At 41.0% G+C, this 17,668-nt stretch overlaps 1 protein-coding gene across 5 annotated transcripts in view; it reads left to right on the forward strand.

Annotated features, from left to right (window-relative positions):
• The window catches only part of LOC138965040 (leucine-rich repeat serine/threonine-protein kinase 2-like), a 135,432-nt gene that overhangs the window by 35,628 nt on the left and 82,136 nt on the right, over positions 1-17,668 (forward strand). For all 5 annotated transcript variants that reach the window (XR_011455273.1, XM_070337165.1, XM_070337166.1 and 2 more), the window contains exons 12-23: positions 2,596-2,681; positions 3,238-3,344; positions 3,896-4,025; positions 7,209-7,345; positions 8,377-8,505; positions 11,139-11,219; positions 11,707-11,849; positions 12,549-12,693; positions 13,165-13,265; positions 14,857-14,976; positions 16,014-16,113; positions 17,209-17,307. Coding sequence is in view for 4 of the 5 variants with exons in the window: in XM_070337165.1 (XP_070193266.1) it covers positions 2,596-2,681; positions 3,238-3,344; positions 3,896-4,025; positions 7,209-7,345; positions 8,377-8,505; positions 11,139-11,219; positions 11,707-11,849; positions 12,549-12,693; positions 13,165-13,265; positions 14,857-14,976; positions 16,014-16,113; positions 17,209-17,307 (1,378 nt within the window). In the remaining variant the exon portion in view is untranslated. The remainder of the gene's footprint in view (positions 1-2,595; positions 2,682-3,237; positions 3,345-3,895; positions 4,026-7,208; positions 7,346-8,376; positions 8,506-11,138; positions 11,220-11,706; positions 11,850-12,548; positions 12,694-13,164; positions 13,266-14,856; positions 14,977-16,013; positions 16,114-17,208; positions 17,308-17,668) is intronic.

Below are 17,668 nucleotides of genomic sequence, written 5' to 3' on the forward strand. Positions count from 1 at the left end.
GTCTGAGTGTGTAATAAGAATTTTTGTCAATCGGGAAAACCCGCTATGACGGGGAAGTGTTTGTGAAAGGGGAGTAGGCTTTGTTGAGTTTCAAAGCAGCCACCAAGTACACTTTTCAAAGCTTGATTCAATAAACAAGTTTTAATATTCATGAACCACGTGATACACCAGAACCAATCGTGGTGGAACAATATTACACAAGTCATTTGCATAAAGTGCACTCGGTGGCCGCCTGAAAAGGCAGCCTAAATATTGAAGCGTAGTGAAGCGAAGCGTTGGAACAGAGTGACCCAAGCCGCCGGTTTACCAGCAAGACCTACCGTTCACGCGTGAACGGTACTATTTTTAGAATCCTAGAATTCTTGAGAATGTTGGAGCTGGCTTGTTTCTGGTACAGGCAAAATTGGTCATCACTGAGTTTGTGTAACACAGGAAGTTGTGAAATACGTCACCCTATGGGAGGGGGAGACGGCAAAATTGTTACCAAAAACATCATAGATCGTATTGTGCAGGGTCAACTGCAACAAACTCAAACCGAGCCATTCATACCTAACTGTATTTGAGCGACTTATATACCAACATTTTTATGTCTTATTTTCAGCACAGGTGTAGGAAAAATCATAAAACAAAATGTTATTTATTTTCTAATTTAACATTTTTTTTACAAATGTGACCATGGTCTTTTAAACATACAGTGACATTAAACATTGTTATGTTAAAAAAAAGAAAAAAGAAAGAAAGCTTTTGCGCACAAATCAGAAATACAGGCCAAACCGTGAGTTTCTGTGGCAAAGCGCGACAGAGGAAATTGCACTGGTTTTATTTTTAGATCAGTGGGAAATTTTCAAGAACAGACGCTTGCATTTGGATGTGTCCAATGATAGTAGGTTTGGTTGTGATCAATCAGAATAATGTAGGCAGGGATGTCGTTAGGCGTCGGACATCGGACATATAACGATGAAAATCCCCAAATGTCCGATTCACATTGCCGCATGTCGGTCAGATGTCCTATCGTTTTAGCCTGAGCGTGGTCATTGTCCGATATGTACTCCATTCCTTCGGACAGCGCGATATTCGTTAATTTTCATTTCAAGATACAAATCTTCTAAAAGACCGAACGCTCTCGTGTTCAGCTGACACTGAAGTTGCCAGTGCCGTATTGATCTTTTCTTTTGTTGGGAATTCCCGAACCGTCTGGTGCAGCCACAGAGATCTGCAGCGCACTGATCTAAACTGAATAGTGCATGCTACAGGAGTACGGGAGACAACTCCAACTGACTAAATTTGTCGTCTGCTTTTGTTTTCGATACGAGACGATTATTTAGCTTGAACACCTGCAACGGCTTGTAATTTCCGTGGTTGTATGAGAGAAAGGGGGAATGTACGTTCTGGGTTACTGATTCCGACAGACCCGGCATTGGTTCAAAACAACCTTACTTTACTGTATTTTTTTTGTATGGATTTATGCAGTATTTTTCTGATTTTGTCGCATGTTTCATTTTAGTAAAAGTTTAGTCCAGAAGCCTATTTTGCGTTAATATTTAGGGTCTGTCGGAATCGGTGAGCCAGAACGTACATTCTCCCTTTCTCTACCTTGCTTCAAGGTCGGCCGTAGACACCACCTTAACGTTGGACTTTTCTCGGAAACTATCAAAGCGATCGGGCTCATATTTTGTTTAGTCGTGACCTCCAATGACCTCTACACTTTAACGATGGTTTCGTTGACCTTTGACCTTTTTCAAGGTCACAGGTCAGCGTCAAAGGAAAAATTAGACATTTTATATCTTTGACAAAGTTCATCGGATGTGATTGAAACTTTGTAGGATTATTCTTTACATCAAAGTATTTACATCTGTAGCCTTTTACGAACGTTATCAGAAAAACAAGGGAGATAACTAGCCTTTTCTGTTCGGCAACACACAACTTAACGTTGGGCTTTTCTCGGAAACTATAAAAGTGACCGGGCTCAAATTTTATGTGAACGTGACTCATTGTGTTGTGAATAGCAATTTCTTCCTGTCCATCTGATGCCTCATATAATATTCAGAACTGCGAAAGTGACTCGATCGAGCGTTTGCTCTTCTTGTGTTTGTTAGATCAACTTTTGTTGTGCCGTTGTCTGCGGTTGTGACAACCATTCCCTAAGTTCTAATCTTCCATCTGGAATGGAAACTGTCCTGTCATTATATCAAATAACCAAAGGGAAGTAATCGCTCTTTATGCATACCACATATGTAATAGAGTAAGCAAGAGTTGTACGGAACCTTTTCTCCTGACAGCTGAAAGAATAACAAGCATTGAAATGAACAAGCGACTTTCATCCTCAAAAAAGGATGATCGCCGCAAGCTCATATGCTCATCATTCCCCAAGGCACTCCAACTAACACATACGTACACAGTCATACACAAGAACCAGCTTAAATTTATTCTTGACCGGACATAGTCCTTAGATCAAGACTGGTTTTAAACAGAACAAACACACATTAAAACAGTAGAAATAATGTCCTGTCATTATGTGTACTGAAGTTGTGGAGATAGTGTGAATGCTGTGTATGAGTTTGTGACAACTGCATGTTTTGGTACTTCTGTGTGTAGCTGGTTGCCTGCCAGGCATTGACCAAGCTACTGGAGTGCAAGCCTGACGTCTACATCTGGATTGGAGAGAGCCCTGAGGGAAAACAGTGAGATTCTTCTGTGTTCCTTTTTACCCTTCTACTTCTTCTTTTTATCTTTTTTCTTTTTAAATTCAGCTTAACCTTTGTGTTATTTAGCTCCTGTGATGACCAATTAAGAACACACTGTGAAAGAGAAAGTTGCTGTCATACAAATCTCTTATATCGAGAGTGGAAATTGTAAGTGGAACAAGTTTATTTCTTCTGCTTCAGATTACAAAGTATATCTTTTTGTGTTATTGATATTCACTGTAAACAGAGTTCAATAGACCTTAGGTTCCTTTCCTAAGTCTTTTGCATTCAAGATTTTCTGTTTTAATGGCCACATTGGCGCATATTTCTTTGTACAGTATGTACATTCACATCCCTTCAAAGTCCTTTGGCATTCAAGAGTTTCTGTTTTAATGGCTGCATTGGTGCATATTTCTTTGTACAGTCTGTAAATTCATATCCCTTCAAAATCATGCTTTGGTTTAGGGTCTAATTTTCTCAGATTTTTAAATGTTTTATTTGTGGTGGTGTTACTTTTTAAGAAATGACATGAGAAATGATGTCTGACACACAGAGATCCAATCCACACCCTGTGCCTAGGAGCCATTCTGATGTATGAGTACAATCCTGACCTGTTCAGTGCTGCCTCGGGGGCCATCTACTATCTCACTGCTGATAACGGTAACATTGGCTTTTTTCTATTCCGGCTTATCGCAGCTTTTGTTGTTTTGCTAGTACAATAGAACCCTCCTTTAAACCCCCCCCCCCCAATCCAAGCCTTTTAAGACCATTTTTTGTCAGTTTTTCAGTTCAGAATCTATGTAAATTTTCCCCCATTTTGATAAAGACTCCCTCTTTTTTAAGACCTGATGTTCTCAGATTTGTAGAGGTCTTAAAAAGGTGGGACTTTTTTTTTTCTAGTCATATTCTGGGAAAGCGATTGTTTACCTGATGCAGGTTTGGCCGAAGAGTAGGTCATAGCTGAGTCAGCGTGTTAGTTTGTGGTAGTTTGGATAGAACTTGTAGAAACCCTGAGACATGGTATCCACAATCACAGCGTTTACTGGTGGTATGTTGGCGTTAGATGATACGTACGGGAGATGTTTGAGAGTGCAACAGTATTTCATGGGAAGAAATCGAAAAGTTTTCCTCCTCACTTTCAATGCAGAGAGAGTTGTAAAACTGTGTGTAATTTCATTGTATAAATGTCATGTGCTGTTTATGTTGTTTAGACACGCTGTGTCAGACGCTTATGGAGAAGAACACATACATAGCCATCGTGGAGGGGCTCAGACGTCACCTGACTAACACCAAGGCTGTGTGCGCTGCCTGCCGTGCCTTGAGGGGACTTTGCATTTTCAAGTCAGTCCTTTCTCTTTTTGGCTCACGTAAGTGTAGCCTATGCGATGATAAACTTTGTCTGTCTGTGCGTGCGTGCGTGCGTGCGTGCGTGTGTGTGTGTGTGTGTGATAGAAACTTTAACATTTCCGAGTCTATGGATAAAGCTCGCATAAGAAGATTACGTCTCGGTCAAAAGTGTTTGACGTGTGTGATAGAAACTATTTGAAGACGTCACATTATGACGTAAGAGGGTTAGACGTCACGCAAAGGAATTACTGAAAGTCTCGGTCATTGTTATTGTGAGCGGGCCGAGACTTCTTGGCAGATCCAGGGTCTCGCTTTCTTGCATATAGTTTCACCTATGCTTACTGTGTGTGTGTGTGTGTGTGTGTGTGTGTGTGTGTGTGTGTGTGTGTGTGTGTGTGTGTGTGTGTGTATGTGTGACGGAGTGATTGAGTTTGTGTTACTGTTTGTCGATTTCTTACGTGAGCCTTGAAGGCTTCGCCTCTTGTTTTGTTTAATTTCTGTCTTTCTTTCTTTGTCAACCTATTGCGCAAGTTTAGATGTGCTTCAGATTTTTAGTGGAAGTGACATGGCAAATACAAAGAAGACTGACCTTTTTTGTTATATTTAGTCAAGTTTTGACTAAATATTTTAACATCGAGGGGGAATCGAAACGAGGGTCGTGGTGTATGTGCGTGCGTGTGTGCGTGCGTGCGTGTGTGTGTGTGTGTGTGTGTGTGTGTGTAGAGCGATTCAGACTAAACTACTGGACCGATCTTTATGAAATTTGACATGAGAGTTCCTGGGTATGAAATCCCCGAACGTTTTTTTCATTTTTTTCATAAATGTCTTTGATGACGTCATATCCGGCTTTTCGTGAAAGTTGAGGCGGCACTGTCACGCCCTCATTTTTCAACCAAATTGGTTCAAATTTTGGTCAAGTAATCTTCGACGAAGCCCGGGGTTTGGTATTGCATTTCAGCTTGGTGGCTTAAAAATTAATTGATGACTTTGGTCATTAAAAATCTGAAAATTGTAAAAAAAAATAAAAATTTATAAAACGATCCAAATTTACGTTTATCTTATTCTCCATCATTTGCTGATTCGAAAAACATATAAATATGTTATATTCGGATTAAAAACAAGCTCTGAAAATTAAATATATAAAAATTATTATCAAAATTAAATTGTCCAAATCAATTTAAAAACACTTTCATCTTATTCTTTGTCGGTTCCTGATTCCAAAAACATATAGATATGATATGTTTGGATTAAAAACACGCTCAGAAAGTTAAAACAAAGAGAGGTACAGAAAAGCGTGCTATCCTTCTTAGCGCAACTACTACCCCGCTTTTCTTGTCAATTTCACTGCCTTTGCCATGAGCGGTGGCCTGACGATGCTACGAGTAAAATGGCATTGCGTTCAGTTTCATTCTGTGAGTTCGACAGCTACTTGACTAAATATTGTATTTTCGCCTTACGCGACTTGTTTTAGTTGTTAACAGTGTGTTAACATACATACTGGACAATTTCAAGTTGTTATTTGTTTTTCGGGAAGAAGAGAGCTGTATGAAGGGGTGGTATATTGATATGTTGTTATTGTTGCCATAGAAGGTGAAGAATTAGCTGTAACCAGGATATATATTCCTGTTCTTGTGAAAGATTTCTGATATTCAGATACATACCAGCACAATAGAATTTCTTGCACAATGGAACCTGCCATTTTGAACACCACTCTTAAAGGTGGTCGTCTACATTTTTGCTTTTTCTCAATAATCTTATGGTTAGATTTCGATAAAAAGTTATGTCTCGACATGTATTTCTCTCTCTCTCGACTGTATACAGAGATAAGAACAGCCTCGCTTTCACCTAGATCCTGCCTAAAAACAATGTTCAGACCTCATGTTCAGACTCGGCGTAATGATTCCGAAAGGACTACTTTTTAGCGGTCAAGTTCAGTCGTCCACATACTCGAAAGTGAAAAAAAGATGAAACGTTTTGCTACAGTATCGGAGGATGAACTGTCGAAGAAGAAAAAGAATCTCGTGCCAACCACTACGCAGAAGACCATCCGAGTTGTCCAGAAGAAGTTCTGAAACACGTCACGTTCCAAATCAAAAGACGACATTCTATTCTCTTACGTCACTATTCTTGGTTTACGGTACCATTCGGCGGCTTTGCTACGAGTATGCCATAGTCTTGGTTGGCCGAGACCTTGAGGTGGAATGCGAGTGATTAGGTTTGTTGATTTTGCTCGGAGAAGTGGTCCGTGTTCAAGCAAGTTTCTTTCTTCTTTGAAAACAAAAACCCTAAGACCAGTGAATGTCGAGATATATATATTAATTGGATCTGTGATCCAAACATGGCTTTTGGTCAATCTCGATGGCAGTTTATTCCACGAGCCCGTAGGGCAAGTGGAATAAACTTCCATCTTGATTGACCAAAAGCCATGTTTGGATCACAGATCCAATTAACGTATAATGTCAGATGATGAAAGAACCATGGGGAAAAAAGTTATAGAAAAAAAAAATGTAAAAAAAGTTTTTAATTTTTGGGTAGTGTCTTGGACACTTCCAATATTTTGTTTTCTGTTTGCTGAGAACATGTGCTTTGCCTAAAAAAATCGACCTATCAAATTCATGTCACTATGCTGACAGACACGCCTACACAGTCACAGCAACACTGTTTGACACTGGGTATTGGAGCGCTGGTTACGATTTTTTTTAAACGAACAAAATGCACGGTATTCGAGAGGAGTTTTGCCCTCTGCATTTCCCAAATAAGGATATCCTACTATGCTGGAATACTACAATGAATTTTCAAACGGCTACCCTGGCTTCGTCCTTCTTGATCGAAGGGGGGTGTATTGTTGATATTTGTAGGGAATAGACTCAGCATTTTAATGGTCAAATGTCTATTTATGTATAAAAATGTAGACAAGGACCTTTAAACAACCACTTGCTACCCAGTGTATGGATCCTCGGCAATTTTGTTTTCTGTATTTCTTCTTCTGCGTTTGTGGGCTGAAACTCCCACGTACACTCGTGTTTTTTGCACGAGTGGAATTTTACGTGTATGACCGTTTTTTACCCCGCCATTTAGGCAGCCATACGCCGTTTTCGGAGGATTGTTCACCTTTTCAATTGACCACCTGTCTATAACCGTTGCTCTGAGCTACAAAAATATCCGTTTGTGTTCCAGTGATCAGCACAAGGAGGTACTGGCCCGCTATGATGGTGATATTCTGCCGTTGCTGGTGAAGGTTTTGACCACACACCCCAGTGACTGCAACGTGCAGAGTGAAGCCATCAGCACTATCGCCTGTCTGGCCGATATAGGTTGGTTGTACAATGGGTTGCTTCAAACATATCGGGTGGGGAGATTACTCAGTGGGTAGAGGCTTTAACAACGATTGTTGCTATGGGGGTGAGTTCAACCCCCACGTTCGGCATGGGATTTTTTCTCCCAGAGTCAACTTTGTGCAGACTCTCCTTGGTGTCCGAGAACCGCAGTGTGCACGCATGCGCACGATAAAGATCCCAGTGAGGGCGTAAAACTTGAATTTCTCTGGGGCTGCTTCCATAGTTGTCATCTGGTATATAAGGTTTTGGTAGAGAAAAAATCAGTGTGGATACATTTTGATAAACTTTAACCGGGACTTGTGTGTGTACGGGTGGATGGGGGTCGTGGTGGGTGGGTGAGTTTGTGTCTGTGTCTGTGTATATGTTTTGGATGCTGTGTGTTTGTATATATTTGAGAGTGACAGAGGTATCTGGATTTTCTTTTTTATTCATGCCATCTATGTGTTACATGTATTTTCTCATGAACAGTGAATCTGTAACCACTCACATTTGTTACATTTTGTGGTTGAATAAGCATTATTGCCAGGAGACTGGCCATATAGTTCAGCCCTGCACGCAAGGGCAAGCTGGTATACAATTGTGTGTATTTGTGATGAACTGATTCAGATACAAGCGCTCTAAATGCATACAAAGTGTACTATGTGATAACTCTCACTTACTCCATTAAGAGCGCTTACTTCCCTTTTTTTATCAGATCTCCAAGGCCAACAAAAAAATTAGTCTGTTTACGGTAACATAGGCAAAATAAAAATAGGGTCGGTAGATCGGGATTTTATTTTATTTATTTTTTTTCTCCCAAAAAACATATATTTAAGTTATTTTGCCCAAAAAACAAAGATTTATTTAAAAAAAAAAAAAATTTTATTGCGCGAAAAAATAGGGTCGGTCGGGATACCGTAAACAGACTTTTTATTTTTTTTGCCTAAACAGCGCTCTGCCTCATTTGTTTAAGATTGATTGAGATGCAGCTATATATAAACAGTATGTATTGGTTCATTGCTGGACAGACATGATCCGTCACCAGTGCTTTGTGGTGCGTGTTCACATCCTCATCCTGTCGGCCATGGATTGTTTCCCGGGGGATGAAGTTCTGCAAGAGGCTTCCATTGAAGCTTTGGCCGTTCTTGGTGGCGCAGGTTGGTCTTCCTTCTCACAATCTGTTCATTTGACTGGCTGGTAAAACAGTGGAACCCCTCCTTGGAGGCCTCCAAAAATCTGAGAAAATCAGGTTTTAAAACCCCCCGCGGGTTAGGGGGAAGAATTTACCCGATGCTCCCCAGCATGTCGTAAGAGGCGACTGACGGATTCTGTTTCTCCTTTTACCCTTGTTAAGTGTTTCTTGTATAGAATATAGTCAATTTTTGTAAAGATTTTAGTCAAGCAGTATGTAAGAAATGTTAAGTCCTTTGTACTGGAAGCTTGCATTCTCCCAGTAAGGTCATAATAATTATATTGTACTACGTTGCAAGCCCCTGGAGCAATTTTTTGATAAGTGCTTTTGTGAACAAGAAACAATTAACAAGTGGCTCTATCCCATCTCCCCCCTTTTCCCGTCGCGACATAACCTTCGTGGTTGAAAACGACGTTAAACACCAAATAAAGAAAGAAAGAATCAGGTTTTAAAAAGGAGGGAGTCAATGGAGATACATATAAATATATATAGAAGTTATGAACAGAAAACCTGAGAAAACAGGGTCTTATAAGAGAGGGAGTCTTAAATTGGGGGGTCTTCAAAAGGGGGTTCCACTGTATCAAGGTTTTCTTCACTGTTGATGAGGCTGCTGATATATTTTTTTTGAGTTACCTTGTTATTCCCTACAACTTTATCCTTCTGTCTTGCGTTATTTGTCACATACTGTTAACATGGCGTTTTAACCTATTTCTCTCATGGTTGTTATTTTTACATGAAATTGAACTTAAACAGTAGAACCCCCCATTTAGGAACTCTAAAAATCTGAGAAAACCAGGTCTTAAAAAGGCGGGAATCTTAAAATAAGGGTAAATTTACAGAGGTTATGAACAAAACGACTGGGAAAGGTCTTAAAAGGGTGGTTCCACTGTAGTATTAGTGCTAGAAGTGTCTTCTTAACCTCTGCATTGGGGCGAGGATGTAGATCAGTCGGTAGCGCGCTGGATTTGTATCCAGTTGGCCGCTGTCAGCGTGAGTTCGAACCCACATTCGGCGAGAGATTTATTTCTCAGAGTCAACTTTGTGTGCAGACTCTCCTCGGTGTCCGAACACCCCCGTGTGTACACGCAAGCACAAGACCAAGTGCGCACGAAAAAGATCCTGTACTCCATGTCAGAGTTCGGTGGGTTATAGAAACACGAAAATACCCAGCATGCTTCCTCCGAAAACGGCGTATGGCTGCCTAAATGGCGGGGTAAAAAAACGGTCATACACGTAAAATTCCACTCGTTCAAAAAAACACACGAGTGTACGGGGGAGTTTCAGCCCACGAACGCAGAAGAAGAAGAACCTCTGCATTGTACAGTTTTGTTGGTCTTGCAGACCTAGGAAGCCATACGATTTCGCTGTATTTCGTACGCCTTTTTGTCTAAAATACGATCAGTACGGTCGGTTGAAAAACAATATGACGAGAAGATTTCCGAGACTACTTTTTTTCACAAGCGCATCCCTGTCATTCCCTTCTGTTTACTGAGGCACTGATTATTGTGATGATTAAAAATGACTGTGTAACTCGGCATTTGATCAATGATTACAGCTTTTGTCATTAAACATTGAAAGAAGCATTTGTTTTAAATGTATTGGTAAACTTAATTAACCGTGCAACGGACGCGAAGCGAAGCATTTTTGAATCATCGATGTTCAAATGTTGTGTGGAGTACATACCTTTTTGACTCACATGCGAAGCAAAAGTGAGTCTATGTACTCACCCAAGTCGTCCGTCCGTCCGGACGTCCGTCCGTCCGAAAAACTTTAACGTTGTATATTTCTTGGACACTATTCAGTCTATCAGTACCAAATTTGGCAAGATGGTGTATGATGACAAGGCCCCAAAAAACATACATAGCATCTTGACCTTGCTTCAAGGTCAAGGTCGCAGGGGCCATAAATGTTGCCTAAAAAACAGCTATTTTTCACATTTTCTCTGAAGTTTTTGAGATTGAATACCTCACCTATATATGATATATAGGGCAAAGTAAGCCCCATCTTTTGATACCAGTTTGGTTTACCTTGCTTCAAGGTCAAGGTCACAGGAGCTCTTCAAAGTTGGATTGTATACATATTTTGAAGTGACCTTGACCCTGAACTATGGAAGATAACTGTTTCAAACTTTAAAATTATGTGGGGCACATGTTATGCTTTCATCATGAGACACATTTGGTCACATATGATCAAGGTCAAGGTCACTTTGACCCTAATGAAATGTGACCAAAATAAGGTAGTGAACCACTAAAAGTGACCATATCTCATGGTAGAAAGAGCCAATAAGCACCATTGTACTTCCTATGTCTTGAATAAACAGCTTTGTGTTGCATGACCTTGTATGACCTTGACCTTGGGTCAAGGTCACATGTATTTTGGTAGAAAAAATGTGTAAAGCAGTTCTTAGTGTATGATGTCATTGCTAGGTTAGTTATTTGACCTTGACCCTGAAGGTAAAGGTCAAGGTCAAGCATGTGAGTCGTATGGGCTTTGCCCTTCTTGTTCTTAAAATACACCAAGTTAATGTTTGAGAATACTCCAAGTACAAAACAGGGGTTCCCAGGTTTGGTCATGGTATTGTGGAATGTCTGTGTGCAGCCAGAGGAGCGGAACTGCTTCATTCCCTCAACGCAGTCAACAAAATTCTCATGTGTCTCAAGCGGTTCCCATACAGTGCATGTGAGTATTACACTTTAATCCTTTGTTCTATCCTTGATAATGTGTTTTCTACCTGCACACATGTGAATGTTTATGTTGATTCTATCGATATTATTTCACTGCTATTACACCTTTAATCCTTGTTCTATCCTTGATAATGTGTTTTCTACTTGCACACATGTGAATGTTTATTTTGATTCATTCGATATTATTTCACTGCTATTACACCTTTAATCCTTGTTCTATCCTTGATAATGTGTTTTCTACTTGCACACATGTGAATGTTTATGTTGATTCATTCGATATTATTTCACTGCTATTACACCTTTAATCCTTGTTCTATCCTTGATAATGTGTTTTCTATCTACCACACCTGTCTGTTCATGTTGCTTCGTTCAATATCATTTCACTGCTGTCTCTGATGGCAAAATTAGGTGTTGACAAAGGTACACTGAAGGTTTCAGACTTTGAGTTTCGAATGTTTGACTTTTTCGCTTGTACGTAACAGATCTCCAGAAAAAAGGTCTGATGGCGGTTCAAGTGCTGATTGATCCTCGCTTGCTGCAGTCTCACACCACCTGCAGTGATGTTACAGACGTCATCAAGGCAGCCATGCGTAACTTTCCCAACCACCTGGCCATTCAGAAAGAGGTGGGCATTGTTCAGGGAATTATTGATGTCGCTGGATGTCCCTTTTGTGTAGCTTTGTTGTTAATTGACAGGTTTCAGGTTGGCTTTGGTCTGATTTTGCATTAAAAGTACTGTTTCTTTGTAAGATTTTGTGACAGTGTAGTTCTTGATTTGAGTTGTCCATCTTTCCACAACTGAAAGTAAAGCAGAAAGGGTCAAATGTGGCTTTAGTCAGCACAGTAATTTGTTTCTTTCTTTTTCATTCTCTCTCTCTCTCTCTCTCTCTCTCTCTCTCTCTCTCTCTCTCTCTCTCTCTCTCTCTGTCTCCCTCTCTCTCTCATTAAGTGTGTGTGTGTGTGTGTGTGTGTGTGTGTGTGTGTGTGTGTGTGTGTGTGTGTGTGTGTGTGTGTGTGTGTGTGTGTGTGTGTGTGTGTGAAGGCCTGTATTCTTAAGTATGCCTGTTTCAATGTCTGTACTTCTGTGTTCCTTTTATCAATCCATGTGTATATCTGCTGTACAGGCAGTTTTAGCAAAGCAGATACCAGCAGAGACACGGGGAGACCCATGTGGAATGTATGATGTCTCTTTCTGTGTGTCACACAGGCAGTGGTAGCCATGCAGATCCTAGCATAGCAAGGGCTGGAAGGAGAGACGCGGTCACAGTACAGTACAGAGAGATCCTTTTGGAATTTATGATCTCTCTTTCTGTGTGTCACACAGGCAGTGGTAGCCATGCAGATCCTAGCAGAGCGAGGGCTGGAAGGAGAGACGCGGTCACAGTACAGTACAATGAGCGAGACGCTCGTGGACCGAGGCTGCCATGAACTCCTCTTCCAGATCCTGGAGAGATGTGATGATGATACAGGTAACATCGTTTTGGGAAAATGTTTCAGTAAAATTTGAAACTGCAGTCAGAGCTGTTCCTGGTTTGCCTTCTAGTTGGGAAAAGGATGAGTTAAGAATAGCGAGGGCGGATGGAATGATTCAGCTAGGCTTTTAAAGAAGGGTTTCACTGACTTCAGGCTGGTATTTTTTATAATAATAATAAATAATAATAAATGAGCATTTATATAGCGCAACATCATGACTAATTACAATTATGCTCTTTGCGCTTAACACATTTAAAATTAAATTAAAACACAGTTATACAAGCATTTACATATACATTCATAGTCAACAACGCTTAATTAAAAGCATACACCATCCAACATACATTACAAAAAATTATTCCACTAACTAAGTAATAAAAACATGAATAAAATAGGTAGTGAAAACAAGGAAATACCAGCTGAATACCCTTAATCAAACAGAACATGTTATCAACATCACCTTTCAGGTTTGCATGACCTGGCCAGTGAGTGTCTGTACGTGATCGGAATTGAGCAGGACCTCAAGTCTCGCATGTTGGTGGCTGCTTGCTCCAAGGGTTTTTTCACGGTAACTTTACATCAACCTTTCTTTCTGTCTTGATTTTGATTTGATATGTGACTGCTATATCCAGAGCTATAATGCACATTTTTATTTTTGTTATTCAATTTTAGTACATTCTTGTGATGAATTTAATATAAGCCCATCTGTTGTGGTACATGGACCAGTCATGAGAGTATGCTCCTACGAACAGCAGAAAATGTCCAACACAGATGTCCTATGATGAAAGGGATAATGTGGTAAACTCAGTGGACAGAAAGTGTGCTTTAATAGAGGGTGTCCTCTTGTCGGAGGGACCTGACACAAACGCCACTGTATTGCTCACTGCAAACAAATTTCTCTGTTGAGATAGTAAAGTCTTCTATGGCAATGTATATTGATAATAAAATGGTATTGTGTTCGCCAAAGGACATGAAGTGCCTTATAGACTCATGGGGGCTACTATAATTGCCCATTTCTTCTTCTTCTTTGTTCATGGGCTTAGACTCCCACGTTCACTCATGTTTTTAGCACGAGTGGATTTTTACGTGTATGACCGTTTTTACCCTGCCATTTTGGCAGCATACGCCGATTTCGGGGGAGGCATGCTGGGTATTTTTCGTGTTTCTATAACCCACCGAACTCTGACATGGATTACAGGATCTTTTCCGTGCGCACTTGGTCTTGTGCTTGCGTGTACACACGAAGGGGGTTAAGTCACTAGCAGGTCTGCACATAAGTTGACCTGGGAGATCCGAAAAATCTCCAGCGACTGGGATTCGAACTCACAACCTCCCGATTAGGAGGCCGACGTCTTACCACCACGACACTGCGCCTGTCATTGCCCATTTAACCCTCAAAGACTTGGTGCATGTGTCACCAGTCACATCAAAGGCTGTATCATGCTGCTCCCATGGCAAGGTAAAATCCAATGTACGCTACACAAAGTCTCATCATAAGGTGACTCTGTGAGGAAAAAGCTCAGAAGCAGTAGAAGAAGATGTGTACCATTTTGATATCGGGGCGGGGATATAGCTCAGTTGGTAGCGCGCTGGATTTGTATTCAGTTGGCCGCTGTCAGCGTGAGTTCGATCCCAGGTTCGGCGGAAATTTATTTCAGAGTCAACTTTGTGTGCAGACTCTCTTCGGTGTCCGAACTCCCCCCCCCCCCGTGTACACTACATTGGGTGTGCACGTTAAAGATCCCACGATTGACAAAAGGGTCTTTCCTGGCAAAATTGCTTAGGCACAGTTAATAATTGTCTACCTATACCCGTGTGACTTGGAATAATAGGCCGTGAAAGGTAAATATGCGCCGAAATGGCTGCAATTACTGGCCGTATAAAATTTCATCTCACACGGGTATAGGTAGACAATTATTAACTGTGCCTAAGCAATTTTGCCAGGAAAATGGCAGAGCGCCTAGAACTGGACCCACGGAATATGCGCGATATAAGCGTCATTGATTGATTGATTGATTGATCATCCCTGAGTATTTTATCATTAAATTACATATCTTACCCAACTCACATATAGCAATTAACCCTAAGACTAACTGTGCTGAATGATTTTGGAGGGAGAAACTTAATCATATTTCGTTTGCTGTTGTGTTTGTTTGCAGGGGGCAGAGTGTCTGATAGAAATTGGAGCAGACGTGAACGCAAGACACGGGGAAGACACTCCATTGTACTGCGCTGTGAAAAACAAAGACGCAAACATGGTCCGCTTGCTACTGAGACAGGTAATGAAACCTTGCAGCTTAGTGCATTTTGTTTGATTGTTTGAAATCTAAACAGCAAAGTGACTGTGGGTGAAACGAACAAACTTAAAAGAAACAAAAGAATTCTGTACTCGTCATTCTGGACAGCACATGCATGGATTGGTTGAGATTTCAACTGATCTTCTTCTTCTTCTTCTGCGTTCGTGGGCTGAAACTCCCACGTACACTCGTGTTTTTTGCACGAGTGGAATTTTTACATGTATGACCGGTTTTTTCCCCGCCATTTAGGCAGCCATACGCCGTTTTCGGAGGAAGCATGCTGGGTATTTTCGTGTTTCTATAACCCACCGAACTCTGACATGGATTACAGGATCTTTTTCGTGCGCACTTGGTCTTGTGCTTGCGTGTACACACGGGGGTGTTCGGACACCGAGGAGAATCTGCACACAAAGTTGACTCTGAGAAATAAATCTCTCGCCGAACGTGGGGACGAACTCACGCTGACAGCGGCCAACTGGATACAAATCCAGCGCGCTACCGACTGAGCTACATCCCCGCCCCCTCAACTGATCTAAAACAGTGCTTGGGCCCCACCCGGTTGGGCACTTTTTTCATTCACATCATCTTTGGTTAATATGATGTCAGGCGCTGTGGCGGGGTGGTAAAACGTCGGCCTCTAAATCGGAAGGTCGAGGGTTAAGTGTGGAGATTGTTCCGATCTCCCAGGTCAACTTATGTGCAGACCTGCTAGCAGCTTATCCTCCTTCGTGTGTACACGCAAGTACAAGACCAAGTGCGCACGGAAAAGATCCTGTAATCCATGACAGAGTTCGGTGGGTTATAGAAACACGAAAATACCCAGCATGCTTCCTCCGAAAGCGGCGTATGGCTGCCTAAATGGCGGGGTAAAAACGGTCAAACACGTAAAATTCCACTCGTGCTAAAAACATGAGTGTACATGGGAGTTTCAGCCCATGAACGCAGAAGAAGAAGAAGAAGAAGAAGGTTAATATGATAAATTAAGTGAACTGACTGAATGGTGTCTGTTGGTGTTTCAGGAGGTGCGTGACGTCCAAGCGGAACTGAAGCTTAGCCTGGAACAACAGTCTCACGACATCACTGGCATGCTCCTGTCACATACAGGCCAGGACAGAGAGAGTTAGTTGTGTCCCCTTATCTTACTTGTGTCTGCATGTTTGCCTTTTTACATTTAGTCAAGTTTTGACTAAATGTTTTAACATAGAGGGGGAATCGAGACGAGGGTCGTGGTGTATGTGTGTGTGTGCGTGTGTGTGTGTAGAGCGATTCAGACTAAACTACTGGACCGATCTTTATGAAATTTGACATGAGAGTTCCTGGGAATGATATCCCCGGATGTTTTTTTCTTTTTTTCGATAAATATCTTTGATGACGTCATATCCAGCTTTTTGTAAAAGTTGAGGCGGCACTGTCACACCCTCATTTTTCAATCAAATTGATTGAAATTTTGGCCAAGCAATCTTCGACGAAGGCCGGACTTCGGTATTGCATTTCTGTTTGGTGGCTTAAAAATTAATTAATGACTTTGGTCATTAAAAATCTGAACATTGTAACAAAATTTTTTTTTATAAAACGATCCATATTTACGTTCATCTTATTCTTCATCATTTTCTGATTCCAAAAACATATAGATATGTTATATTTGGATTAAAAACAAGCTCTGAAAATTAAAAATATAAAAATTATGATTAAAATTAAATTTCCGAAATCGTTTTAAAAACTATTTCATCTTATTCCTTGTCGGTTCCTGATTCCAAAAACATATAGATATGATATGTTTGGATTAAAAACACGCTCAGAAAGTTAAAACGAAGAGAGGTACAGTAAAGCGTGCAGCGCAACCGCTGCCGTGCCAAACAGGCTCGTCACTTTCACTGCCTTTTGCACTAGCGGCGGACTACGTTCAGTTTCATTCTGTGAGTTCCACAGCTTGACTAAATGTAGTAATTTCGCCTTACGCGACTTGTTTTATTTTCTCTGCTGACGAAGACAATGGTCGAAACCAGTTCAATTAATTGTTTGTGTGTCTCGTACTGGTGAGTACATTTTCATTGTTGTCTTGTTTTGTTTTATTTTGTTAATTTTTTTAAAACAGTTAAAGCTATGTTTCATTGGGTAACCTACTGTGGGGTCACTATGATCAATGTGTTTGTATGCCTGTGTGTTTCCTGCCTGCTTGTTTACGTTTGATAACCGTTTTATGCTATGTTTCAGTGGGCACTCTACTTTGGAGTGGCTATGATCTACGTGACTTGAGGCCTGAGTGGCTTCTGCCGTCCATTGTAGCCCACGATGTCAACCACCCTGCCTCAAGTCAGTAAATGCATTGCGTCTTCTATTCTTTGCACATCCACAGCATAATCCTTCTGTCACATTATTTTGAGCATTGTTCCAGAAATTATTTCTGAGATGTACAATGGAACCCCCCTTTTTAAGGGGGGGGGGGGGGGGGGGGATAAAGGTTTTTTTCCATTGATATCAGGGATGTTGCTTTGACTTTGGAATAACCATAAAGGTTTCTGCAATTTTCAAAATGTGCTGATGCTCGACAAACAACCCTGTGTTCAGTCTTTCTATTCTGCGATAAAGTCACTGGAGCTTTTGATACTGAAATCATTGTTGCCACAGAAGTCAGTGCCAGAGATTTCTTGGGTGAGGGTGACGATTTAGATTT

The sequence above is a fragment of the Littorina saxatilis genome, linkage group LG4, assembly GCF_037325665.1.
Source record: "Littorina saxatilis isolate snail1 linkage group LG4, US_GU_Lsax_2.0, whole genome shotgun sequence".
Lineage (NCBI taxonomy): Eukaryota > Metazoa > Mollusca > Gastropoda > Littorinimorpha > Littorinidae > Littorina > Littorina saxatilis.